Source organism: Girardinichthys multiradiatus, chromosome X (assembly GCF_021462225.1).
Source record: "Girardinichthys multiradiatus isolate DD_20200921_A chromosome X, DD_fGirMul_XY1, whole genome shotgun sequence".
In the NCBI taxonomy this organism is placed as follows: domain Eukaryota; kingdom Metazoa; phylum Chordata; class Actinopteri; order Cyprinodontiformes; family Goodeidae; genus Girardinichthys; species Girardinichthys multiradiatus.
The window spans coordinates 34540264-34562463 of NC_061817.1; the positions used below are offsets into that span (position 1 = coordinate 34540264).

General features: G+C 42.8%; 1 protein-coding gene across 5 annotated transcripts in view; it reads left to right on the forward strand.

Annotated features, from left to right (window-relative positions):
• The window catches only part of LOC124863095 (SH3 and multiple ankyrin repeat domains protein 1-like), a 117270-nt gene that overhangs the window by 91612 nt on the left and 3458 nt on the right, over window positions 1-22200 (forward strand). For 3 of the 5 annotated variants that reach the window (XM_047357337.1, XM_047357336.1, XM_047357340.1), the window contains 8 exons: window positions 1725-1860; window positions 1955-2035; window positions 6320-6328; window positions 6567-6593; window positions 6681-6737; window positions 6912-7027; window positions 11022-11142; window positions 15557-19070. In XM_047357337.1, coding sequence (XP_047213293.1) covers window positions 1725-1860; window positions 1955-2035; window positions 6320-6328; window positions 6567-6593; window positions 6681-6737; window positions 6912-7027; window positions 11022-11142; window positions 15557-19070 — 4061 coding nt within the window. The remainder of the gene's footprint in view (window positions 1-1724; window positions 1861-1954; window positions 2036-6319; window positions 6329-6566; window positions 6594-6680; window positions 6738-6911; window positions 7028-11021; window positions 11143-15556; window positions 19071-22200) is intronic. The other 2 variants (XM_047357339.1, XM_047357338.1) reach the window with 2 other exon arrangements.

Below are 22200 nucleotides of genomic sequence, written 5' to 3' on the forward strand. Positions count from 1 at the left end.
GATTAAAAGGGAGCTAAACCTAAAACATGGACCTCTCTCTACAGGTCTTCCTAGCTTGTAATCCACATCTGTGGTCATCGGATATGGATCCTAACCAAGAAAATGAGTTTGTAGCTATAGGAGATAGGGTGAACATCTCCATCTTCATCTAGGAGGAGCAGCTGCTAACTCTCATTAGCTCTGGTGGTTTTATATATCTGAACACTCTTAACAATAGTGGTGTGAACCTTTCTTGACTGCTTTACAACTCATATGGTGTTGCTAAATGGACATATTTCCAACATTGACTTGGTTCTGGTAAGCAGTTAAAATCCACTCATCATGGACATGGATATCATATTAACTCGAGGCCTTTAATGATTTATGTTAACTGTTCTTTTTAGATAGAGGAATAGTTACACAGCATCAAGCTGCATTGAAATGGGTTCACAAATTTGGACAAAAACAAACTCCATCACAATTTCTTGCTTAATTTATCTTAGCAAGATGCACCTCAACCAGAGTTTTATAACCACCAGTAACTAATTCTGGCTGATATTAGAGCCCTCTGACTGGCAGAAATAGTAGAACTCATTTAAACTGATTGGCTTTGTGGCACCAGCCCAGCTTTGAAGCATATTGCATACATTTTTAATAGAGATGAGGTCCAGGCTTTGAGAAGGATATTAAAGGAGCACAATGTCAGCCTGGTTTATCCATTCCAAAACCAGTTTCGATGTGGGTTTAAGATTGTTGTCCTGTGGGAAAACCCAACTCTTTCTAACTTTTAATCATCCAGCTGTTGAGTTAAAGGATTTTAAGCTAGTTGACCTTCTTCATTATCCCATCCACTTTGTGCAATGCACCCTTTCCCCTGGCCCTGAGAAAGCCCACGACATGATGCTACCACCACCTTGCTTGACAGTTTGTACAGAGTCATTAAGTTTAAAACCTCACCTTGACACCTTGTATGCTGAGAACTTGTGAAACCAAAGTCAAATTCTTGGCCTATAAAGCTGATTCTGCTTCTAAAAGATTAAAAAAAAAAAAAACAACACCTCATGCCCTGATCTAAACGAATCCAAGAATAGATGAGATGCTGGATGCATAACATTTATCTTTCCGGAGCGGGTTGTTGTACAGAAACATTTCTGAAGGCGTTGAGACCTCAGTGGACCACAGTGAGAGACATTATCCACAAATAATGGAGACGATATGGAACAGTGGTGTACCAAACAAACCTTCTCCTGGAGCGCATCAACTACTGCAGCAGATGCTCACACCGGACACAAATCAGGTTGCCCAAGTGTTAAAGTCCATAGGGTGATGGAGGCACAGATGAGAAGGAGAGTAAGAAGAAAATAACGATTCAGAGCATTTCAGCAAGTCCACTGTTGAATGGCTAAAAAATACTAATTGAAGGTTTAGGAGTGGCCTAGTAAAATCTAGACTTAAATCTAACGTAAATACTGTGGGGTGACCCTAAACAGGGTGCTCATGCTTGAAAACCCTCCAATGTGGCTGAAGAGTGGGTCATAATTCCTCCACAGCGATGTAAAACACTCATTGCCAGTCTTCACAAAGACTTGATGGCAGTTGCAGCCACCAAGGGTGACACAACCAGTTATTAAGTTTAGGGGGCAATTACTTTGTGTGATTTTGATCCTATAGCCATAAAACTATAAATAAAAACTCTAAAAATGATTTTAAACCCATATAAGAACAACTCTCTGTTTATGCCTTAGGTCAACGGTCAGAATGTTGTGAAGGTTGGCCATCGGCAGGTCGTCAATATGATCCGGCAGGGCGGCAACAGCCTCATGGTGAAGGTTGTCATGGTAACCCGCAACCCTGACATGGAGGAAGGCTCGAGGAAGAAGAGTAAGAGTCATTGTAATTACTCACAATAACTAAGGCTTCATCTTGGGCAGCTTGACTGACCACAGCTGCATTTCTCCTCGTCCCTGTCTTCCAGTCCCACAGCAGAGCAAGAGGCTGAGCACTCCAGCTATTGCTCTGCGCTCCAAATCAATGACTTCAGAGCTGGAGGAGATGGGTAAGAAACAGGCTTAATTTAGCTTTTTTTGGCAGATAAAAGCAGAAGGATGAAGGAACATATTGCTATGGAGATGTAGAGAAAGAATGAGGGTATTTTACTGGTTAGAAACAGACTCAGGTAATGAGGAATGATGGAGGCAGTGTGAAAGCAGAGCTGAGGGGTGTTAAAGATTCTGAAAGTGTGAAGCGAACTTGAGCGAGGGATAAATTTAGACAGCAAAGAGGGGACAGCAGTTATTTAGTTGCAGGAACAAGACAATGAAGACTGGCGTCAGATGATGGTCTCAATGCATTTCACTGTTTTTTCAGAGGTTCCACACTGTCACTACCAGCACCCCCACTACAGGTAACCCCACCCAGAAACGTGTCGCCATCCACCGTGTGATTCCTCTCTCACTGCCCTCTTACCTTTAACCTCCTGCACCCCTACTCCCCCTTGACCCTCCCACAGCTTCAACGTCAGAGGACAACCGAACTGCCTTACTGCTCAACATAAACACACAAACACTTTCAGAAAACGGGTGTCACTCGAGGAGAGGTGCCACAAAGTGTCTAAGCTGATCCTTTTTCTGTTTGCTTATGTTGAACATTTTTGTTAATTCCTCTGGAAGAAATCCCACCAGGAATAAAATTATTGAGATGAGTAATTTAACTTTTTTCCTGGTCTGTTCCTATGGTAACAGCATTATGTGTGGCTAAGCTGTCTCTATTTGAGGCAAAATTGTGGGAGGAGAGAGCAAAGCGAGGGTCAACGCCCCCACTCGCAGATCATAATGTTTGCCAGTGTTTTAATTGTGGATGGCTTAAATCTTCTGGTGTTTACCGCTTCTGCTGGGTGGTTCTGAGCATGCTCAGTGAGCACCTGCTGATTAATAAAAGGCAATGATAAATAGAGCTGCTGGAGTCAGTGAGCTGGCCTTTCTCTAAGGCTAACAACTGCATTAAAACTTAAAGGGATAGTTGAAGATTTTGTCAAAGTGAGGTTCTGTTAAACAGTTGTGAGCAGATAATATCTTACCTGCAGGGGAAAACTCTTGACATCTTGATTTTTTTCTGCTAAAGAGCAGAATTCATGGTTCCACCTACTATGAGAGGAGGGGTAGGGGTAGGGGTCAATAACCTTTTCACACAAGACCAGGTGGGTTGGATAGCTGTTTTCCTTTAATAAATAAATCAGCATTTGATAACTACTGAAACGACCGAAAATATCAGTAATAGAAGAAATTTGTTAGGGGGCAAATAGTTTTTCAGATCCATATTTAAAGAAGATGAGGATTAATTATATTAGATGGTGTACCATTAATGGTCTTCCTGTGTGAAACACACGCTGAAAACAAAGCTTTTAAACTGTAACTGTGTGACTTAAAAGTAAAGCTGTTTGAAAATCAATAAAGTGTGTATTTTATTTTGTTTATTTTGAAAATGGTTGGAAAATAAAATAAAACATTACAATTTCAGTACCACTCTACCACTGTACAATCAGACAGTTACTCTGAATAGAAACTATTTACATGTTCTGTTCTAGATACATGTTTTAAACAGGAAAAAAATTATCGCGCCGTCTCCTACCTCCGTTTCCTGTGCAAATAATGAGTAAATAACTTCCTCCCACAGTCCAAAAACATGCCTGTTAGGTTGACCGGTCTCTAAATTGCCCTTAGGTGTGAATGAGTATTGGCATGGTTGTTTGTCTCTGTGTTGCCCTGCGATGGATTGGCAACCTGTCCAGGGTGTACCCCGCCTCTCGCCCATAGACTGCTGGAGATAGGCACCAGCTCCCCCGTGACCCACTATGGAATAAGAGGTGTAGAAGATGAATGAATAATGAGTAAATAACCCCCCAACAAAAAACGTGATCATAGATATATGAAGTTGATAAAGCAGCGTTCGCAATCACTGCTAGGAGGTTTTTTTGAGGTTAAATTTTAAGGTGATAGTAGTTTGCTTTAGGGCCAACTAATGTGAATTTATGCTAAATAACCTTTAACAGAACCTCGCTTCAGATGTCTTGAACTACATAAACCTTTTTGCCTAATTGGTTGTCACATCTCCTCCTTTTCCCTGCCTTCTCTTGTGGTTGTGAGATCACCTGAACTGACCAAAGCATGAACACCTCAGTCCCTCAGACACAAAGGCACAGGTTTCCTAAATCCCACCAATCCCCTTTTCTGATGTCACTGTTCTCAATATATACTCACTGAACTTTCCAGTTAAATTATTCACAGATTCAGTCTAAAGTCCTACTCGGAACTTCCTGACAAAAAAGTTTTTCATGCTTCTTGTGAGCCAGACCTTATAGTCTTCTATCTGGTCTTCATCAATAGTTTCTCTTCTTCAGAGGTTTTATTTGGACTTTGTCTTCTTTTGCACTAGTTATCCATCTAGAGCTTCTTCCTGACTGTGTTGACCTTTTGCTGTAATTCTCTCCTTGAGGGGTCAACCTGTTAGAAACCTTAATCTTTCTATATGTTTTATCATTTACTATATGACACATTAAATGTTGCTCCTGCATATGAAATTACAGTGATTTAGAAAACTAAATATACATGTAAAGGGCACATATTTCACTGTGGTAAATTACAAGTTTACTATGAGACCATCTGGTAGATCCTGAGTCAAATGTAATGCTAAAGCAAAAAAAATCGAATGCAAAGCAATGAACTCTAAAAATTAAATGGTTGTTTGCTTCATGATTTGGGTCAGGTCTGGGTTAACCGGCTAAAATATTTATTGGATATAAAATGAGTGAAAAAGCAGCTAATGTCTAAAAAAAGACCTACAGATCGTCAGAAGATCAGCAAAAATCCAAAGAGATTAGGGAAAACTCAAATGTTTTTTTTTACATGACATTAACATTTACATCAAATTCAACAAGCAATAAGATTAGGGGTAAAAGTAATCAAGTGGCTTATCTGACATAAAAAACTAATAACCTCATCATATTAATGTTAAAGATGTATACAGTAAAAGTATTCCAACCCCTTGAACTTCTACACATTTTGTCGTGTTACGACCACAAGTTTCCATATATTCTTTGTGATTTTATGTGACAGACCAACACAGAGTGGAGCATAATTGAGAAGTGGAAGGAAATGGATACATGGCCTTCAGTTTTTTTCTGTCTCTAATAATTCTTCTTTGCAAATAACTCAAGCTCAGATTGGATGGAAGGCATCTGTCAACTTCAGTTTTCTCGTTTTGCCACTGATCCTCAATTAGATTTAACTCTAGACTTTGACTGGGCCAGTCTAACATGTGAATACCATGAACCCATTAACTGTTCAGCTTCCTTTTCCTCGCTGAAAGAAAGCATAGCATGATGCTGCCACCACCATGTTCTACAGTAAGAATGGTGTTTAAGTAGACGCACAGTGTTAGTTTTCCACTACTTATAACATTTTGCACCTCTTGGCTGCTTTTCTCATTAATGTTCTCCTTGCCCAGGCCTTCAGTTTAGGTGGACGTTCGTGTCTTGGTACGTTTCCAGTTCTGCCACCTTCTTTCCATGTTCAGATGATAGATTGAACAGAGCTTGAACTGTGAGATGTTCACTGCTTTAACTTGGTCCATCACATAAAATCCCCATAAAATACAGTTTTTGGGTTTGAGGAGTATAAATAACTTTGAAACACAGTATATAGGTGTAAACATGAAATAGTACTGCAACTATTAATGTATTTGGATAAATATTTATTTGAACCCAATAAAAAAATCTTCTTTGCATAAGAAATAAATATGTTTCTGAGTTAAAATCTTCTAAAAAATAATTTAGCCTAATTTGTCAAGTGAGGCTTGCATGGCTTGTTTCCGTCCTTGAATCAAGGTGAAAAGAGCAGACTTTGTGATGAAGCCACATCAACCACTGCCATATGCTGATTCTGATGCTAATGAATTCATTTAGTTGTGATGTGCGGTCAACCTTCTGACCTCTGTGATTGGTGCAGTATCCCAGTTCACCTGTAAGTCATGAAGCGCGATAACAAGAACATTCAAATCCAAGTTATCCCGCAGGGCACACAGGGTCTCCAAACTGGCTATAATTTCTAGGAACATGTTGTTTGAATATGTTTGGAGTAACTTACAGACAATAAAACATGTGGTTTGCTGAACCCATCTCTGTTGCATTTACACCAAACCTCAGTCATACCCGAGAATGTGAGGTTCACCTAAATTCTTCCTCTTCACTCCTTTCTGCACTTCTCCATATTCTGGCTTAACTGCTAACTCTGCCTTTCCTCTGTCTCCTCGCTGCCCCGCTGACGGGATCCTAACCGTTTGACAGTGGAGAGAGGTGGGAGTCAGCTCCAGCCCTAATTCCATATTCGCGTGAAATCGCAGCATATGTGTTTGCAGCCTATTTACTGTAACATGAGTGTGCATGCTTTGGCTGTGTGCTGCGGGCGGTGTGAATGTGCGTTTTTCACGGGGTGACTCAGTTTGTCGAGCTCTGGGGAATATGATTAGTATGCAGTGTAACAACGCTCTTTCACTCCTGCCAAAACTTGACTCTCCTTTTGTCCTCCTTCCAGCTGCTACCCCTTGGAAAAAAAAATCAGGTACACTCCCGGTTAAAAACTGTGCATTTATATGTGTCCAGAATGACTCGGCACTCTCACCGGCCTCGTTTCCTTCCCCTCTCTTAGAGTTTGAATCCTCACAAGTTTCAGAGAAAAAGCGGACAGTCTACCAGATGGCTTTGAGTAAGGATGCTTCAGTGTTTCCTGATTATCTCCCTCTTTACTCCCAAACCTTCATCATCTGTTCTGTCAACTTTTCCCTGTTTTATTGCTGTCCGTATACCTGTTTCATTGCCGTACATCTCTTTCTCTCTCCCTGTCTCTCTGTTTGTCTCTTTACTCCTTTATCCCTCTCAGATAAACTCGATGAAATTCTTGCAGCAGCTCAGCAGACAATCAGCACCAACGAGGCGTCGGGGACACGGGGACAGGGGCCAAAGAGGGACAGGGGAAGAAGTTTCTATGGCAATGAGGTTTGCATTGTGACATTAATTAATGTGTGGGATAAAATATGAAATCGCTACTCTTTGTGGATTTTCATTCAGCTCTTCAGTCAACTATTTTATCTAATGGCCGAACATTACTTATGAGATTGTTATGAATGATTTCGCCTTTTCAGATCAAGTAGAGGAAAAACTGTAGATTGATACTGTAATTTGCATTTCTGAAACAAATTCCTGCACAAGCTTAATTCTGCTAACGACTCTGATGCTGCTGCTGAGTAGTTGCAGCTGGCTGATTGACAGAACCCATGGTCCCAGAAAAAGGGAGCTGGCAGCTGAAACAATGAAAAGGATTCTAAAACTCCTTCATGAAGGTCAATAAATACGAAGTGTGGCTAAAGATGCTGGTTGTTCCCAGTCAGCTGGGTCTAAAATTTGGACCAGGTCCAAACAAAAGACGAAGGATGTAAAAAGGAAACATGCAGGTGGACCAAAAAAGGATCCGAAAAGCCTCTTCAAAGCAAAATGCCTTGGAAATAGAAACTGCACAATAACCTGAAATGGGCAGAAACAGAAATCAATGTTTAAAAACAAACTGCAAGAAATCAACTGAATGAAATCAGCTAAATCCAGAAAAGCCAAGATAGAACCATCATTAACAGCTAAACAGAAAAAACAAGTTCCAGTGGGTTATAGAGTCAGTGGTACTGTGGATGTATTTATGATATTCGGTGAGGAATCCTGTATCAATTCAATTCAATCCAGTTTTATTTGTATAGCGCCAATTCACAACACGTCATCTCAAATCTAAGGAAACCCAGCTGATTGCATCAAGTCAGTGACTTGCAGCATTCACTCCTCCTGGATGAGCATCTAGAGACAGTTGAGAGGAAAAACTCCCTTTTAACAGGAAGAAACCTCCAGCAGAACCAGGCTCAGTGTGAGCGGCTTTCTGCCACGACCGACTGGGGGTTTGAGAGAACCGAGCTGAGACACAAAGAGAACAAAGGAAGCACTGATCCAGGAGTCCTTTCTATGGGAAGGAAAAGTAAATGTTAGTGGATGTAGCTTCTTTAGTGGCTTGATCTAGGAGAGAATGACAGCTAAGCAAATGAACTCTGAGCCAGTTTTCAAGTCTAGAGAATGAAAGAGAGCACACACAGTTAGTCACAATAGAAGCTCATCCAGTAGCTATGTCTAGGAGAGACAGGGTTAAACACTGAAAGACAGGGCCATGTGTATCATCTGTAGAAGGTGAACATGAAGTTGTTGGCAGTAGCAGCTTGGCCGGTGCCCCCCCTACAGAAAGGTGTCACAGGTAGACACAGAGTCAGGCCAGATGTAGCTTTTATAAAGAGAAAAAAACAGAGAGAAACTCAAAAAACTTAAAACTCAAATAACAGCAAATAACGAAAGTAGCAGAGAGAGTGAAAGTAGTCATGTCCTACAGCAGTCTAAGCTTATAGCAGCATAACTACAGAGATACAGGGGTTGGACAATGAAACTGAAACACCTGGTTTTAGACCACAATAATTTATTAGTATGGTGTAGGGCCTCCTTTTGCGGCCAATACAGCGTCAATTCGTCTTGGGAATGACATATACAAGTCCTGCACAGTGGTCAGAGGGATTTTAAGCCATTCTTCTTGCAGGATAGTGGCCAGGTCACTACGTGATACTGGTGGAGGAAAACGTTTCCTGACTCGCTCCTCCAAAACACCCCAAAGTGGCTCAATAATATTTAGATCTGGTGACTGTGCAGGCCATGGGAGATGTTCAACTTCACTTTCATGTTCATCAAACCAATCTTTCACCAGTCTTGCTGTGTGTATTGGTGCATTGTCATCCTGATACACAGCACCGCCTTCAGGATACAATGTTTGAACCATTGGATGCACATGGTCCTCAAGAATGGTTCGGTAGTCCTTGGCAGTGACGCGCCCATCTAGCACAAGTATTGTGCCAAGGGAATGCCATGATATGGCAGCCCAAACCATCACTGATCCAACCCCATCCTTCACTCTGGGCATGCAACAGTCTGGGTTGTACGCTTCTTTGGGGCTTCTCCACACCGTAACTCTCCTGGATGTGGGGAAAACAGTAAAGGTGGACTCATCAGAGAACAATACATGTTTCACATTGTCCACAACCCGAGATTTGCGCTCCTTGCACCATTGAAACCGACGTTTGGCATTGGCATGAGTGACCAAAGGTTTGGCAATAGACCCTGTGGAGCTCCCGACGGACAGATCTGGTGGAAACAGGAGAGTTGAGGTGCACATTTAATTCTGCCGTGATTTGGGCAGCCGTGGTTTTATGTTTTTTGGATACAATCCGGGTTAGCGCCCGAACATCCCTTTCAGACAGCTTCCTCTTGCGTCCACAGTTAATCCTGTTGGATGTGGTTCATCCTTCTTGGTGGTATGCTGACATTACCCTGGATACCGTGGCTCTTGATACATCACAAAGACTTGATGTCTTGGTCACAGATGCGCCGGCAAGACGTGCACCAACAATTTGTCCTCTTTTGAACTCTGGTATGTCACCCATAATGTTGTGTGCATTTCAATATTTTGAGCAAAACTGTGCTCTTACCCTGCTAATTGAACCTTCACACTCTGCTCTTACTGGTGCAATGTGCAATCAATGAAGACTGGCTACCAGGCTGGTCCAATTTAGCCATGAAACCTCCCACACTAAAATGACAGGTGTTTCAGTTTCATTGTCCAACCCCTGTAGCTCAGGATAACCTAAGCCACTCTAACTATAAGCTTTATCAAAAAGGAAAGTTTTAAGCCTAGCCTTAAAAGTAGACAGGGTGTCTGCCTCACGGACTAAAACTGGGAGCTGGTTCCACAGGAGAGGAGCCTGATAACTAAAGGATCTGCCTCCCATTCTACTTCTAGAGACTCTAGGAACCACCAGTAAACCTGCAGTCTGAGAACAAAGTGCTCTGTTAGGAACATATGGACCAATCATATCTCTGATGTATGATGGAGCTAGATCATTAAGGGCTTTATATGAGGAGGAGAATTTTAAATTCTATTCTGGATTTAACAGGGAGCCAATGAAGGGAAGCTAAAATAGGAGAAATATGATCTCTCTTTTAACTGTAATGACTGCGATGAAAACGTTTGTTTGGTGCCACCCCAATAAAACATGGTGACTGGCTGGTGTAAACCAGCACAGTTCATCTATAGTGATGATGCAGGGCTGCACGTCAAGCAAACGAGCAGGTCAGATGGTCAGCACATTGACAATAAACACATGTTATCAACTTGAGGCAGTTTCCTCATTACATGAGTCCAAATAGGTTTGGTGATTATGAGGTAATTTTTCTGGATGATAATACATCTGAACAGCAAATAGTCCATATCTTAATCCCACTAAAACAGATGTGCTGGAAATCAACAAAAATCGCTTCTTCCTGCAAAGCGGATCAGTCAGCTGATCAAACCTGATTGATGAAGAATGCAGTTTTTTATTAGTGAAATCGATGCTCTAAAATGGAGACAATTAATCAGGTTCATGATTGCATATCTTTCCCCTATAAGATTGGAAAAAAGACCCATTGATTGGAACAGGTTCTGGGTGAACATCCATCTAAGAGTAAGGTTTATGTTATTTTTAATACTTGTTCTGTGTTCGGGTTTTTTGTTTCATTTGCTTTAACATTTCATATAAAATAGGAATTACAGGGTTCCTGCACAATTTAGAAAATTGGTTTCTCTAAATTGCCGTTAGGTATGTGTGTGTGCATGGCTGTTGGTCCTGTGTGTCTCCGTGCTGCTGCCCTGTGATGGACTGATCTGTCCAGGGTGTACCCCACCTCTTGCCCAATGAAGGGTATTTGTTTTCAGTAGAGATGAGAAAGAGGTAGATACATCGGTTTGTTATAAAACATCAACCTTTAGACTTGCTCTTTAAAAATGGGCCAAATATTGGCCTAAAACTGGAGGCTGGAAAAGCCAGAGATTTCGAAATGAAAAACACTTTTGTGCAGCACATGTCCTGTATCGTTTCAGCCAAACTACGGGGATCAGTCTGGCATGGGGATGATGTCGGGACTGGGACTTGGCTACGAGCGTGGCCAGTACAGCTCGGGTCACGGCCCACAGCACGGTATGCTGCGGCAGAAATCTATCGGTGAGGTTGTCTGTTTTTTCCGTCTGCCCCTCGTCCGTCTGTCTGTCCTCTGGTCCAGTAAAGCTCTATGATGTTCTGACCCATGTCTGCAGCGATGTCTTGTCTGTGGCCCAGAGTATGTACTTCACCTGTATCTGTATACTGTATGAACACCTTTTTCACTATAGTATTTTTACTTTATCTGATTTGTTGCCTAATTAAGTCATACTTCTGTTTTTGTGTTCGCGGATTGTTTATGAGTAGTCAGCATATGACATGCAGCTCACAGCCTTTAGAAGAATTTCAGTTGGATAAATCGGAGTCACCCATTTAACTGATAAAAGTTAAACAAGGCTGCTGCAGTAAAAGACACATCTTTAGCCGCACTGCATCCTCTTATCTGCCAGACAGGTTTTATCCATGTGAAGTTTATTATTAGTAGTTGTTTAGGGATTAAATCATGGGAAGAGTATTTGATAAGCGATGAGAAACATTCAGCTGCATTACACATAGGAAAATAAAACACAACATGAATAACTCACCTATGAAAATGTGACGAGATGTCAGAATAACCATATAATTTCCAAACATTTTTTACACACACAGTTCCCTGCAAAGGTGTTCTTGTCACTTGAACTTTCCACATTTTGTCATGTTGCAGCCCTCAGTGTGTTTTAATAGACTAACTCTAGGTAGTGCATATCTGTGAAGTGGAAGAAAAATGATCCTTTTTTTTTTTTCCCAGATAAAATTTGTGAAAAGTGTGCCATGCATTCATATTTAGACCCCCTGAGTCCATACTTTGTAGAACAACCCTATGCTTCAGTTACAGCTAAAGGTTTTTTGGGGTATGTCTTCACCATCTTTACACATCTAGACACAACTGTTTTGCCACTTGTCTTTACAAAATATCTCCAGCTCAGTTAGATTACGTGTAGAGCATCTGTGAATTTTAATTTTCAAGTTTTGCCACAGGTCTCTGCTTTGACGGGGCCATTCTAACGCATGAATATGATTTGATCTAGACCCTTCCGTCCTAACTCTGGCTGTATGTTTAGTCCTGACCGACTAGAAGCTGAGTCTCTGCCCCAGGCTCAAGTATTTTGCAGCCCTTGTAACAGGTTTTCTTCCAGGATGACCCTGTATCCATCTTCTCATAATCTCTGACTAGCTTCACTGTCTCTGCTGAAGACAAGCATCCCCACAGCATGTTGTTGCCACCACTGTGTTTTAATGATTGGGACAGTGCGTCAGGGGAATGTGCAGGTTTAGTGTGCTGCAATTCGTAGTGTTTTATTAGGTTTGAATGCACTATATGTAGATGCATTGTGCGCTTTGCTTACAAAGATATCAGAGTGGGCAATGAAATGTATATATTAGGCAATTTAAATATCGACTGGCAGTCTAAAACATGTCCACTAAAGAAAAGGCTAAAAGATACTGCACTTATTTGTGACATAAAACAACTCATTAAACAACCCACTAGAATATTGTGTAATAACTCAGGGCACATATCTTCAACATGCATCGATCATATTTATGCCAATAACAGTGTTGTTGGCTCAAAAGCAGATTCTGCCCCTGTCGGTTTTACAGATCATAATGTAGTTGCTGTGGTAAGGAAAGCTAAGGCACCAAAGATTGGTCCAAGAATACTTCAGATGAGAAGTTATAGGAAAAATAATTTGTAAAAATTATTTTGTTAGTCAGATAGAGGAAATAGACTGGAACCAAGTGTTGGGGATCAAAGACATAGATATAGCTGTCAAACCTTTCAATGAGTTGTGTCTTTCTGTAGTGGATAAACATGCACAGTTAAGGAAGTTTACAGTGAAAGCTAATAAGGCTCCATGGATTGATGCTGAGTTTAGACAGGGCATGGCACGCAGAGACTCATTGAAAAAGGAAGCGTGTGTTTTAGGAAAAACTGCACACCCAAAGAAATGGACTAAATGATGAATGAGTTAAGGGGTTGGAGAAAATCAAACACTCCACCATTCATAGAAGTGGATGGCCTTTTTCTAACAAAAGGCAAACAGATAGCAACTTATTTTAGTTTTGATTATAAAATTGATAAGTTTAGACAAGGAATTGTAAATTACAGTGGTTATGGCACCTCATCTAAAATAATTAAGGACTCAATAATGAGGGGTAAAGATTGTAATTTCATGTTTCATCTATTGAGTCCAGGAGGAGTGGAGAAAATTATTTATAATCTGAATGATTACAAACCATCAGGAATAAATGAGGTGGATGGTAGATTACTAAAATTAGCAGTGAGTAAGATGGCTGTACCATTGTGTCACATATTCAACCTAAGTTTGGCACAAGAAATCTTTCTACAGGCATGGCAATCTGCTAAAATAATTCCTCTCCTGAAGAATACAAGTGATGGCTTCTCAGCAGTAAATAGGCCAATTAGTATCCTTCCTATCCTGAGCAAACTAATAAAAAAAGAAGTTTTCGTGCAGATTTTTAAATACTTAGATGTAAATGAATTAAATTTTGAATCACAGCATGAATATAAGCAAAATCACTCAACTAGTACTGCATTGGCACAGGTGATTGATCGGTGGCTAACCAGTGTTGACAACAGAATGATGGTGGGTGCAGTCTTTCTAGATTTTATTGCTGCTTTTGACTTAGTAGATCATGACCTGTTACTAGAGAAACTATCTGCATATAGTTTCTTTAACACACCACTAAACTGGATAAGAAGTTACTTAACCTGTAGATGTCAATCTGTATTTTTAAATGGGAGTTCTTCTCTTAAATGTTTACAGTGTGGTATGCCACAGGGCAGCTGCTTAGGGCCCGTTACTTTTTCAACTTTTTATAAATGACCTGCCACACGTCTTTAAAAGGTGTAGTTGAACTCTTTATGCAGATAACGCTACAGTCTATTCTGCTGCGAGTAATATGGCAGAGCTAAGACTTACACTGCAGTCAGATCTACAGCTGCTACAAGGCTGAATAAATGAGAAAACATTGATTTTGAATGCAAAGAGTATGCTATTTAAATCTAGACATCATGCCAGTGATGTACTTCATATCATGTTTACAGGGATGGAAATTAAGCAAGTGCAGGAGGTAAAACTCCTCGGAATAATAGCTGATGAACAGCTGTCATGGGAGAAGCACATCAGTTCAATTGTAAAGAAAGTAGGTAGAAATATGTCTTGTATAAAGAGATGTAGCTCACTTCTGATCCCTGTTTTCAGAGTCCTGGTGGTTCAGTCTTTGGTATTATCCCAACTGGATTACTGTTTTGTGGTGTGGTCTGGGGCGTCCAAAAAACACCTTTTTAAACCTCAGACTATACAGAATAAAGCTGCTAGATTGGCATTAGGTTGTTGTCCATTTGACTGGAGACAGAGCTCAGCTGCTCTTCATGCACATCTGTCATGGCTCAGGATGGAAGAAAGACTTAAGTATCAATTATTCTGCTTCTTTAGAAATATATGTCATAGCAGACAACCTGCTTATTTACATGGGTGCTTACGTTATGTGAGAGATCAACACAATTATTCCACTAGACAAGCCTTTCATGGTCATGTGGTCCATCCAAGACCCAGGACTGAAGCCATGTTTTCTGAGTCATAGGTGATGCTTTAATTTGGTTCTAATATGGTTTTAGCATGCAAATGTATTGATATTGTATTATGTAAACTGTCTGTAGAAGGACCCCAGGAAATGTAGCTGTCAAGCTTATGACAGCCAATGGGGATCCAAATAAATAAATAAATTTTACATGTAGAACAGAAGGTTGAACTCCAGTCTTATGTACACTGAGCACCCTCTTTAGTATAAATCCAGGATATGCAGGATATCTAGTAGTCAAGCACTCCACAAATTTGGCCTTTGTGGAGTAGTAGTGAGAAGAAAGTCGTTGTTGAAAAAAAGGCTTATTTATTCCCATTTAAAGTTAAATTACACACAGATGGACTTTATTTAGTAATTAAGTGACTTCTGGAGGAAACTTATTGCAAATAATTTAAATTTATCAGAGTAAACAGGGTTGGATGATCTAAATGCATAAAAACAAATCTTAAAAAACAATCTATCTTTTTTCTTCCACTTCACAATTATACCCTATTTTGTGTTGGTCTATCACAGGAAATCAGAATAAATGCACTGAAGTTTATTTTTACAACGTAACAAAATAGTAAATATTCCTGCAATGTGCTTTGGTTTTTAGCTTTTATGAGAAACAAGCGAATTTTGCCATGTAATGCTGTTTTTGTTGAGAAATATGAGGTACTGATTGATTTACATACTTACAAATTAAGGAACCAAGGACAGACTTTCTTGGGCAGGCCGATTCAGACAGACACTCACAAATTTACATAACCAAAAACTTTTTATAGTCTCTATTTGTTGTTATTTATTACATGTTAATTTTTCTGGACTGTTCTTTGTGAATCCTGTACTGCAGGTGTGCCTGAGGAGGAGAAGCAGCTCTTGCATCCTCCTGCTATGAAGTTTGCACGGAGTCTGTCAGTGCCTGGTCCAGATGATATTCCTCCTCCTCCCACGACAGCTCCTCCGGAACCTCCGTTCTCCTCCGCTCCTCCACTTGGTTGGAGAACGAAGTCGTCCCAGCAGCCCTCTGTTTCTGTGTCTCAGTCAACATCCAGCTCTACGCACTACCAGCCCTTCTCCCAGTCAGGACACCTGAGCCAGGGTGGCAGGGAGAGAGCAGGTGGTGCTACCACAGGCCACATCACAGGCCCTGCTGGTGGAGCAACAGACCACACGACACCTTATGTACACGCAGCTGTCCATACAGCTCAAAGCAGGACTGCATCGCGAAAGGTTGCCTATAGTGGAGAGTCTGTTGGAGCTGGGATCGGGGCCGGCACAGGGGCTAAACCAGCAGGCCTGAGAAGAGGCTACAGCACAGCCGTACCCCCGTCCAGCATTGCTACTGTAATGCCCCAGCAACAACAGACTACCCAGAGTCAACCCCAGCGGACAGACCGAAGTGCAGCTGGAGCAGGTGGCCCAAAAGGAGGGACCAGGAGAGGCAAAGGGCCTCTGGTAAAGCAATCTAAGATAGAGGAGCTGCGCCAAGGCCAGGGAAGCCTAGGTAGCAAAGACTCGGTGGAGAAAAGCTCCATTCCCATCCCCACCATAATTGTCAAGGCTCCTTCAACCAGCAGCAGTGGACGGAGCAGCCAGGGCAGCAGTGTGGAGGCTGATGTCCCTGGGTCAGGGGAGACAGGTGATACAAAAACACCTCACGGCCCTCCTCCGTCCACTCCTGCTCCACAGCCACCTGCTCCACCATCCATTCCAGCACCACCACCCCCATCCTTGCCTTCAATTCGAGCCCAGGATAATCTGGACTTTACCAGCCAGTTTGGGGCCGCCATTGTTGGTGCGGCTCGCCGAGACAGGGAGAGATTTCTTGAAGCCCGTCGTAAGAGTGCCTCCTTGTTCATGTCTGCTGAGGAGGACCTGAGTCTTGGGATGAGTGAAGCATTAGGAGGAACATCAAGGACTCAGGTGTCTCAGCAGCAGCTAAACACTCAGCCTGAAAGTTCGTCAACACGATTGCGCCCTTCCAAGTCAATTGATGAGGGCATGTTCTCTGCAGACACCTTTATCCAACACACCCGGAGTATGCCTCCAGCCTTCGGCCTACCGGAGTACGCCTCTACGGCCTTGGACTATCAGCCCAAATCTGTGCCTGCTGATCTGTACACATCAGCAGGCAGACAGCCAGCTCCCTCCAGCAACACCACTTTCATTCATCCTCTAACTGGGAAGGCGCTCGACCCCACATCACCTCTGGGCCTTGCCCTGGCTGCCAGAGAGCGTGCGCTAAGGGATGACAGCAGGTTAAGGAGGGGAACGGAGCATCTCTTCACCCGCCAGATGTCGAACGTGGTGTTCCCTTCGTCTGCTGTCACCACTCAGCCAGTATCATCCACGACGCAGTCTTCGAGCTCTTACTTGGTCACCTCCTCTTCTCTGGCAGCTACCACGCCCACAGTCGGTCGTCCACCCTCACCCAGAATTCTCAGAGGAGTTGGGGGTACATGGGGTGAAGAAGGTGGGGAGCGGGAGCGGGAAGGGGGAGGAGCGCGTGAGGGACTTAGAGTTCGGTTCTCTGAGGACAAAACAGTCCACACACACCACTATCAGTCTCAGCCATATCAGCCGTCCTATAAGGAGCGGGAGAGGTCGCGGGATCGGGAGAGAGACCATTCGAGAGAGAGGGAGAGGGACAAAGAGAGAGAAGGTTACATGAGGAGGGCAGAGCAGGCTGCTGAGAGTTCTGCCCAGCAGCCCCGAAGACCCTCTTTTCTCAGGATGGAAAGTCAAGCCGATGCCTATATCCTGTCCCTCACACCTCCCTCTCCTCCAGCAACCCTTAATCAACAGGCAGTGAACACTTCTGGAAGCACTGGGACAGGTTTGATGGTTCTTCCTCCTCCTGCTCCCTCCGTTGATGCGGACGATGAATTTGTCTACGCAGACCCCCTCCCACCTCCTTTAGAGTTTGCAAACAGCTTTGACAGGGGGATATCGGGATACTCCCAACACAGGATGCTTTCCAACAGCCTGATCCATCGGCAACAACAAGTCCGTCCGCCTCCTCCACCACCTCCTCCACCTCCTCCTCCACCTCCACCACCCCCACCACCCCCTCAAAAAGAACATTATATAAGTGGCTTTCCTGCCCACACACCTCTACACTCTCCTCAAGCAGGCGACTCCACTGCATCTAGCCTCACATCGTATGACAGCGAGGTGGCAAATCTGACTCAGTCTGCTCCTTCCCCTTCCCAGACATCACCAAATCCACCACCCCCTTCCTCACCCTCAACCCTTCAGCTAACCATGGGTCCTCCTCCTCCCCCTGCAGTCTCGCCTCCACCTCCTCCTGGAACCGGTTCCTACCACAGACCATTTTCAATGTCTCACCACCTTTACAATAGCACTCACACATCTGGACGATCCTCACCAACGCCTCCCCAGCATGCAGTCGCACCTCCCCCAGCTTACCGGGGTCACCCAACTCCCTCCTGCACTGCTGCCACTTCCGTCCCACACAGGGGCATTGCCTCCCATGCCACGACCGCTAGCTGTGCTTCTACAACCACCACTGCTGCCACCAAAACAAGCACCTCCACTCAGCTCCATCAAGAGCGAACACACCACACTCATTCAACACACTCCACCACCATCACAGGAAGGACAAGTGAGCACCACCGTCCTCATCTCACTGCCAAAAAAGGAGAGTCTCAGGAAACAGTTGTGGACTCTGGGATTGAGGAGCTTGATAGCCGCAGTAGCAGTGACCACCATCTGGACAGCATTTTGGGTCTAAGTGGGGCTGGTGTCCGTGGAGACAGGCTGGATCGAGGAGAGAGAATCGGAGCTGGAGGTACAGGGCGGATGGGTGGGGGTACAGGGGAAACAGAACGAGGAGGAGGGGACTTTCTGGAGTCATACATGAGCTACCTGGACGGGCAAACCTTTGAGATGCAGAATGCAACGGCAGCAGCTTCCACCTACCCAAAAACCAGCAGGTTCAGAGAAGGTAGCCGCACTACTGACTCTCATCGACAGACCAGCACCGCTCCTGCATCCTACCACTCCCACAGGCAAAGAGATGGGCAGGTAGAGGACGAAATAGAGGAGGGACTGGGAGACGACGAGAGTGGTCAAGATGGATACGGGGTGAGGGACATGCAGAATTTGGGCCGTCCCACATCACCATACTATGAGCGACCGCGCACTCCTGAAATGAGGCCTCTCTGGGGTGACGGCCAGATGAGCGGCAATGGGGGGAGCCAGTCAGCGTTGCTTTTAGAGGGAAGGAAGATATACCCTCCTGCATCTAGTATGAAGCCAAGCATTATTAACGAGCTGAGCAGCAAACTGCAGCAAAGAAGTAAAGACAGCTGGAGCAGCCACAGACCACTAAGTAGACACAGGTTGGTAGGAACTTCGTTACATCATGTTTTTGTTAGCATCCTTACTGCACCTTTGTACCCCACATTTCTAGAGATTCTCCGATCCAGTATTTTAGGGTTCTGATCTGATCTCCCAATACAGATGTTTTCCCATACAGAGCACATTTATTTGATATAGTGTTGCTTTTTGCCACGATGGATAGCATTTCTCACTAGCAGTCTTTATAGGTAAATACAAGATTGTAAATATCCATACTTTGTGTCAAAGTCTTCCAACAGGCTGCCAACATTCCCAGATGCTACATCAGCAGCAGATAGTGGTTCGATTTTTAAAACAATTCAATAAAGCCACTAGGGATGCACCGATATAAAAATGTGGGCCGATATCCGAGATTAATATTGCTTTTACGGCACATAACTGATATATATACAGGTTTCACTGCAGCATGCCACTACAAGTATGGTCAACCCCCGCCCCCACATGAAACACCTACACAAACAGCAACAAGATGGAAGTAAACATCATTTAATAATAACTGGTTACCAGAGTTTGACTTATGGGAACGATACCGATGTTTATGCCGATATATTGTGCATTCCTATAAGTCACGTTCCATGTAGTTCTCCTGTTGCTGCTGAAACTCCTTGTTCCTCCTCTGCAGAGCTCCAGAGCGCAGAGTTTCCTCCTCAGTCCTACGTAACCCCCACCACCACTCTGATTATTTGCACAAAACCCCAAACAAATAGATGTGGGTCCTTTCTTTGTTTTAAAATTAAATTATCACAGAAGGGCAGCAGTTTTCCAATGACAGTAGGGCTTCCGCAACAAGCTCCACCCCCAACGTTTAAATTTATAGTAATCTGCCAAATCCCAGAAAATACAACAAATGTTGATGATATTCTAAACATTATTTAAATACAAATAAAAAGACATGCTGTGTTTTTTTGATATTTGTCTTTAATTTGTGTGTGAAACAATTTTTGGACTAAAATATTTAACTTCCAGAAAATCACAATATGACCTGTAGCAACACAAGACCACGCCATCTGGATCGGCGGCCTTAACCCAATATCTGCTGTCAGTTTAGGGTCCAATCGTATTTTACACTGGGTTGGGCCCATCATATTCCATCCCTCCATTTTGTAAAGTTACACAAACCACTTTTGTACCTATATAAAAAAAACATAGCATTCCAGTTTATTCTTTATGAATATTTATGATATATATAGATAAATAGTACAAAATCCCACATATTTTTGTTTTCTAAAAACTCAGTATTAGGCTCCATTTCTATTTATTTTGGTCGTGATGCCTGTTATGTAATAACATAACTCTAAACAACTTGCTCCTGGTAGAGTTTAGTTCTTGGAGTCCTAAAACTACATTTGCCAGACAGTAAAATTCAGAGTTCATTTGGAAAAATGTACTTTATATAAGTAAAAAAATGCCACTATGCTGGATACAAATTAACAGCTTCATTTCGTTCCAGAAAAAGCTGAGTATGAACTGGAAATGGCAACGCTGTCTATGTTTTGCAGAAATTGTCTCCACACTTTCTGTTTCTCTGGCTTTTTCCATGTTTTCTCCTTGCAGCAGGAGAAGGTTTGTTGTGTCAGCAGAACCCGATGTTTTAACTTGAGCCCAGCTTGCCTCAGTCCACAGCTAGTTGTGAAACAGTGAAGACGTACAGCACAGTGGACAAGTCTTCTGTTATTCTTCATTACTTTGTATTTTGCTTCCACAGAGCACCTCTTGTTATATTTTAAAGTCCCAGTTTACTGATTCAATAAGGTTTGAGCTCACACTGGGCAATATCCTGGGTTGGTCAGGCAGGCAGACAGACTGGACTGGACTGGATTAAAAAACTCTGAAAACTAAACTATTGATGAAGATCACTTCAAAACATTTCGAAGGTTGTCCAAGCTGTGGAGAATTTCATTTTTCTTATTTAATTCAGACAACTACTGGTGTATTATTGTTAATAAATTTAACCTAGAAACAATATTAAAGGTTTACCATATGTCATAAATGAAAAACATCTTTTCTGACTTTTTAACAAAATTATTTTCTCAGAATAACAGAGTTCCAGTTTGGCTCCTTCATTTAGCAGGGACTCGACAGTTAGTAGCACTGTTGCCTTGCAGCAAGAAGGTCCTGGGTTCAAATCCCGGCCTGGCGTCTTTCTAAATGGAGTTCTCACGTTCTCCCCGTGCATGTGTGGGTTCTCTCTGGGTACTCCAGCTTCCTCCCACAATCCAAAAACATGACTGTTAGGTTGATTGGTCTCTCTAAAGGTAGGGCTCTTAGGTATGAGTGTGTGTGTGTGCGCCTGCTTGTCTGACCTGTGTGTCTGTGTTGCCCTGCGATGAACTGGCGACCTGTCCAGGGTATACCTCGCCTCTCGCCCAATGATCCCTGGAGCTAGGCCCCAGCAACAGTGATAAAACACAATTACAAAATTTTTCATTCTAATCTACTAAAATGTTTCTCAGTACTCGCACTAATTTTGGAGAAACACCAGCATCTGCTAAGATCTGCCTCACAATGCATTGCAAAGGTGTTTCATAGACATTCAATCTGTGTTACTCATCAGAAATTAATTAAATCACATTTTGGGCTGCAAATAAGGACATTAACATCTCGCAAAGATAGTTTACTGTCTAAAACAAATCAGTTTTATCTGTCTGGAGACAGCTAGCAGCTCAGCTGTTGCTTCACTGCATTGGGGAGCCATTAAAATGGATCATGTACCATAAAATTCTGAATAAAACCTTTTGTCAGCCAGAACACTGAAGCTGAGTGTTTAAGCATGAGGATGGCCCAAATCATACTGCCAAGGCAACAAAGAAATGGATAAGGCAACGCATTAAGGTCAATGGACCGGCCTAACTAGTCTCCAAAAAAACATTTGAGGAGTTGTGGCAGCCAAGAAGAGTTTCTGTCTGGAGGAGTAGACCAAAAACCCTGCTGAGATGTGTTTAAATGTGGAAACCTAACCAAAAAGCATTTGATTCAAAGAGCGGCCGGGGGAAAGTAATGTAGTCAGATTAGACCAACCAGCTCAGCCAGCCTCATTTGGACGGTGTTCTTTGACCCAAAGAATAGCATCCACACTTTCAAGCATGTGAAGGTGGAAAAATGTGGTTACTA